The sequence below is a fragment of the Elephas maximus genome, chromosome 20 (genome assembly GCF_024166365.1).
Source record: "Elephas maximus indicus isolate mEleMax1 chromosome 20, mEleMax1 primary haplotype, whole genome shotgun sequence".
Taxonomy (NCBI): domain Eukaryota; kingdom Metazoa; phylum Chordata; class Mammalia; order Proboscidea; family Elephantidae; genus Elephas; species Elephas maximus.
Window position 1 is genome coordinate 77,459,134 of NC_064838.1, and position 4,902 is coordinate 77,464,035.

At 36.9% G+C, this 4,902-nt stretch overlaps 1 protein-coding gene across 1 annotated transcript; it reads right to left on the reverse strand.

Moving 5' to 3' along the window:
• Positions 1 to 2,824: 2,824 nt before the first annotated feature.
• Positions 2,825 to 3,778, reverse strand: LOC126064308 (olfactory receptor 10AG1-like). Its single transcript, XM_049863197.1, has one exon. The coding sequence runs from the start codon at positions 3,761 to 3,763 to the stop codon at positions 2,825 to 2,827; it is 939 nt and encodes a 312-aa protein (XP_049719154.1). The 5' UTR covers positions 3,764 to 3,778.
• Between the last annotated feature and the right edge of the window lie 1,124 nt (positions 3,779 to 4,902).

Here is a 4,902-nt window from a genome sequence, read left to right on the forward strand (position 1 = left end):
ACACAATAAAGGCAGTCATGATAAGTGTTTGCAGTTCTTTTATTATTAAGCACAAGTTAAAGTCAAGCAATGATATCAGTATCGAGTCCCGAAATATAGACTTCTACTGCTCCATTCAGATTGAGATAGTGCCCGATAGGAAGTTTTTAATATGCATTTTTCTGACACCACCTGAGAGCAAATGAATCAGAACGCATCATTTCTATATTAACTCAGAGATGATTGTAAAGCCTGCAAAAGATTGAAAATCATGGAACAGGCAAAGTTGAATTGATTTAAGAGGGAACATGGATAGCACAAGCAGTTTGCAATCAGCTGCTAATGGAAAGGTTGGCAGATTGAACCCACCCAGTGGCTCTGCAGAAGAAAGGCCTGGCTATCTGCTTCTGTAAAGATCACCACCAAATAAACCTTATAGAGCACAGTCCTGCTCTACAACACATGGCTTTGCGGTGAGTCCTGCTCTGACCTGATGACAGCTAATACCAAAAATAGCAACAGTTGACTTAGACCACAATCACAAAAGAGTGAACAAAATTTATGAAAAGTGTTTGAAAGTAGGACATAAATGAAGAAACACCTATTTGGATTACATTGGGTGCCAAAGCAGTTTGGTATGAATAATTAACTTTCTAATTGTCTCCATGATATCTTTGTTCCTATGACTCCAAATAAGGGAAGATATTAAGGAAATTCCTTAACTACAAATGTGATCACAATTATAAACTAAATCAGTGGTATGTGTGCTCTTTACAAGATATTCATTTTCACAAAACTCTGTAAGGCTCATATATATATATATATATATATATATATATATCAAATATAAAAAATGACAGTAAACGATTAAATAATTTCCCAAGTCAAAAACTTAAGTGGTCAAGGCCTAACTCAAACCCAGGCCTAGCAACAACGTGTAAAAACCAAAAAAATCCAACTCCTTCTGTCCGTTCAATTCCAACTCGTAGTGACCGTATGGGACTAAGTAGAACTGCCACATAGGTTTATCAAGGAGCAGCTGGTGGATTTGAACTGTCGACCTTTGTTTAGCAGCCATAACTCCTAATCACTGTGCCACCGGGGATCCAGAATATGCATAGTCAGTTACGATCCTCGCATGTGTGTGAAGTAGGAAAAGTTATGCTAACTCTTTGTATCTCGTTTTTTTTTTTAACGTATAAAATAATGTGACAGCATTAACAGTTTTTATATATAAGCATTTATATACACACACATATATAAATACATAAATATATAAATTGGGGCCCTCAAAGTGTCATCTTTCCTTCCCAACACCTTAAAAAGAGCTCTTTTGCAGTAGATTTGGCCAACGCAATATGCTGTTTGATTTTTTACTGCTGCTTCTACATGTGTTATTTGTGGATCCAAGTAAAAATATATATATGTGTGTGTGTGTGTGTGTATATCCATATTTATCAATAGATAGATAAAAAAAAATGAGATAGATAGGTACAGTTGGGATTCAGTTTCTCAGGTTCCACCTTGAAAGATTCAACTGAGATTGAAAGTATTCATAAAAAAAAAAAGTAAGTTCCAAAAAGCAAAACTAGAATGAAATTATTTGTAGACATTCCCTGACGTAGCCTCCCTCCATTTCAAAGATGCTCATTCTCCATCCTGCACTCATTGTTTGGGCATTGTTTGCCTCTTGTCATTATTCCCTAAACAATACAGTACTGTATAATGCCTATTTACATAGCATTTACATTGTATTAGGTATTACAAGTAATCTAGAGATGATTTAAAGTATACAGAAGGTTGTACATAGGTTTTACGCAAATATTGTACCACTTTATAAAAGGGAGTTGAGCATCCATGGATTTTGATATTCATGGAGGTACTGGAACCAATCCCCTGTGAATATTTAATTAATGCATATTGCAAACTTGGTTTTTAAAATGGGTGTCACAACTGCTAGGACACACTAGAAGTGAATGACGTGGTTTAAACTAAATGATATAAATTGACTAAATTAAATCAGCCCAAGTAAAAGTTCTATTGAACACATTGCACATTGCACAACAAAATTATATAATTACTACAGGAATGATTTACTATCTGCTGATATATATATATCACTTATGTAATTTGAGCAGAAAGTTCTGACAATATTAAAAGTGATTTTAAATTTGGAAATAATCGTATGAAGAGACAAGGTGCCTTAGGAATCTGGTGCTTCTCTAACAGAAATACCACAAGTATATTGGTTAATAAAGATAAATTTATTCTCACAGTCTAGGAGGCTAGAATTCCAAATTCAAGGTGATGGCTCTAGGGGAAGCTTTTCTTTTTGTCTGCTCTTGGGCAAGGTCCTTTTCATCAATCTTCCCCTGGTCTAGGAGCTTCTCAGCTCAGGAAACACGGGTCCAAAGAACACGCTCCCATTCTGGTTCATTATTCTTGGTGGTAGGAAGTTCCCTGTCTCTCTGTTGGTTTCTCTCTTTTAAATCTCAAAAGAAATTGACTCAAGATAAAACCTAATGTTGTAGATTGAATCCTGCCTCATTAACATAACTGCCTCTAACCCTGTCTCATTGACATCATAGATGTAGAATTTACAACACATAGGAAAATCACCAAACCAAACCCATCGCCTTCTAGACCATTCTGACTCATATTACAAAATGGTGGGCAGTCACACAATGCTGGGAATCATGGCCTAGCCAAGTTGACAGACATTTTTGGGGGACTCAATCCATCCATAATACAAGTTATAATTAAAAGTATACATCTGCTGAAATTTGATTAAAAATATGTAAGAGAGCAATTCTTATACATTTAACTCATTCTTTAATAAAATGAATTATTTACATAGTAATTTTCTCAGTGCCATTATGATATCCTTGTTCCTTAGACTATATATCATGGGATTAAACATAGGAGTTAGGATAGTGTAGAAAAGAGATAAAACTTTGTCAGTTCCTTCTGAGTGCCTAGTGTTGGGTCTTAAGTATGTAATCATGCCTGATCCAAAGAATAACATCACAACCATAAGATGAGAAGAGCAGGTAGAGAAGGCTTTGGCTTGACTTGTGGCTGATGGGAACTTCAGGATGATGGAGATGATTTTACTGTAGGAGCCAAGTATCAACAGGAAGGGAACCATGACAAATAACACAGAAACTGTGTAGACCAACAGCTCATTTACAAAGGTGTCCCCACAAGCCAGCTTGAGTATTGGGGGAATATCACAGAAGAAGTGGTTAATTTGGTTAGATCCACAAAAAGGCAGAGAGAAAATCTGATATGTCTGCCCTATCATAACTGGGATTCCAATGGTCCAGGACCCAGTCACCAACTGAATGCAGACCCTGTGGTTCATGACTAGAGGATAGTGCAGAGGGTTACAAGTGGCCACATAGCGGTCATAGGCCATCACTGCCAGGAGCAAACACTCTGAACCTCCAAACATGAGGACAAAGCACATCTGTGTAGCACAGGCAACTAAGGAAATTCTTCTTCTCCGGGTTCCTAGATTCATCAGCATTCTGGGGAGAGTAGATACGTAGCAGATTTCCAAGAAGGAAAAATTTGCCAGGAAAAAATACATAGGGCTCTGGAGAGCAGGATCCATTTTTGTTATTAGAAATATGGTTCCATTGCTCATCAGGATAATGATATAGATGATTAAAAATAATCCAAAAAGAAACCACCGGAGATGGGGCATGTCAGCAAAGCCCAAGAGAACAAATGCCATCAGTTCCGTTAGGTTGTCTTCTGGCGGTTTTCCTTGATGATTCATCTGTGGAAAACGTAAATTTACATGTGCATTTCCTTTATCTTCCTGTATCTCTTTGCCTCTTCTCTAAACTGTTTAGAGGTGTCTGGGTTGGATTGTATGATCACTGCTATTGTTAACCCTTTAAGAGTGATATTATTTATGTATATCCCAGGTCCTCCTGTTAAATCACAGTAAACAGTCCCCTCACATTTATTTTAAGATCATTTTACTGTACTTTCCAAGCACAGCCCAGGATAGACCCAGCTATACCTGACTCAGCACGGGCACTGGAGCAATTGACAACTGCTGGAGATGGACTCTCGGCTTTGCCATCTGACCGCACTTTAATGACGTGTCTTGACAATCCTACCGCACTTCCCTATGCATTCCCTCCATCCCGCTTCTCAAACACTGTTCCATAAGCTGCCTTCTCACTACGTTTTCAGCTGACTGTGTCAGTGAATGCTTCACTCTCCCGTCACCTGACGACTTTAAGCACAGACGTTCCTATTACACACACAAAAAAAAAAAATTACACAGTTCATATTAAATTGTTTTGAAAGAAAATTGAGAGGATATTTCATTTTGCATAGGGGAATAAAACAAATATCTTTTGGCAGTATATTAAGTAGGTAAGAGGATTTTTTTTCAGGGAAAGTAGCCTGGGTACACTGATTCAGATAAAAACAATGAATGTAGTCACCCTGGAAAAACAGGGGTAACACGGAGAGTACTTTTTCCCTGTGTTTGTGTGTGTGGGACAGGAGGAGGAAAGACATTGGCTGTTCCGCTGTTTATACCCTTTATGCTGTGTGCACCGCCATTATTTTTGTTGTTACTCAAAAAATAACACTTTAGTTAACTGTTTCTAAACTCATTTATCTTTAGATATAAAAATATTGAGGCCCACTAAGTGAGGCACACAGGTTTTATGACTGCAAGTCAGTATCTTTTTTTAATTTTTTTAATGGACTTGAGTTTGACTCCTATGATATTAGGCAATTATTTAAATTTTCTAAGGTTTACTTCTTTGTTTGTGAGAATTAAATGAGATAATATTGGTAAAATCTATTCCCTACCTACCAATTTTAAACTATTTACTTTTTTAGTTACATTTGTATAATTATGATTATGATAGCATGTTATTTAAGCCTGTAGCC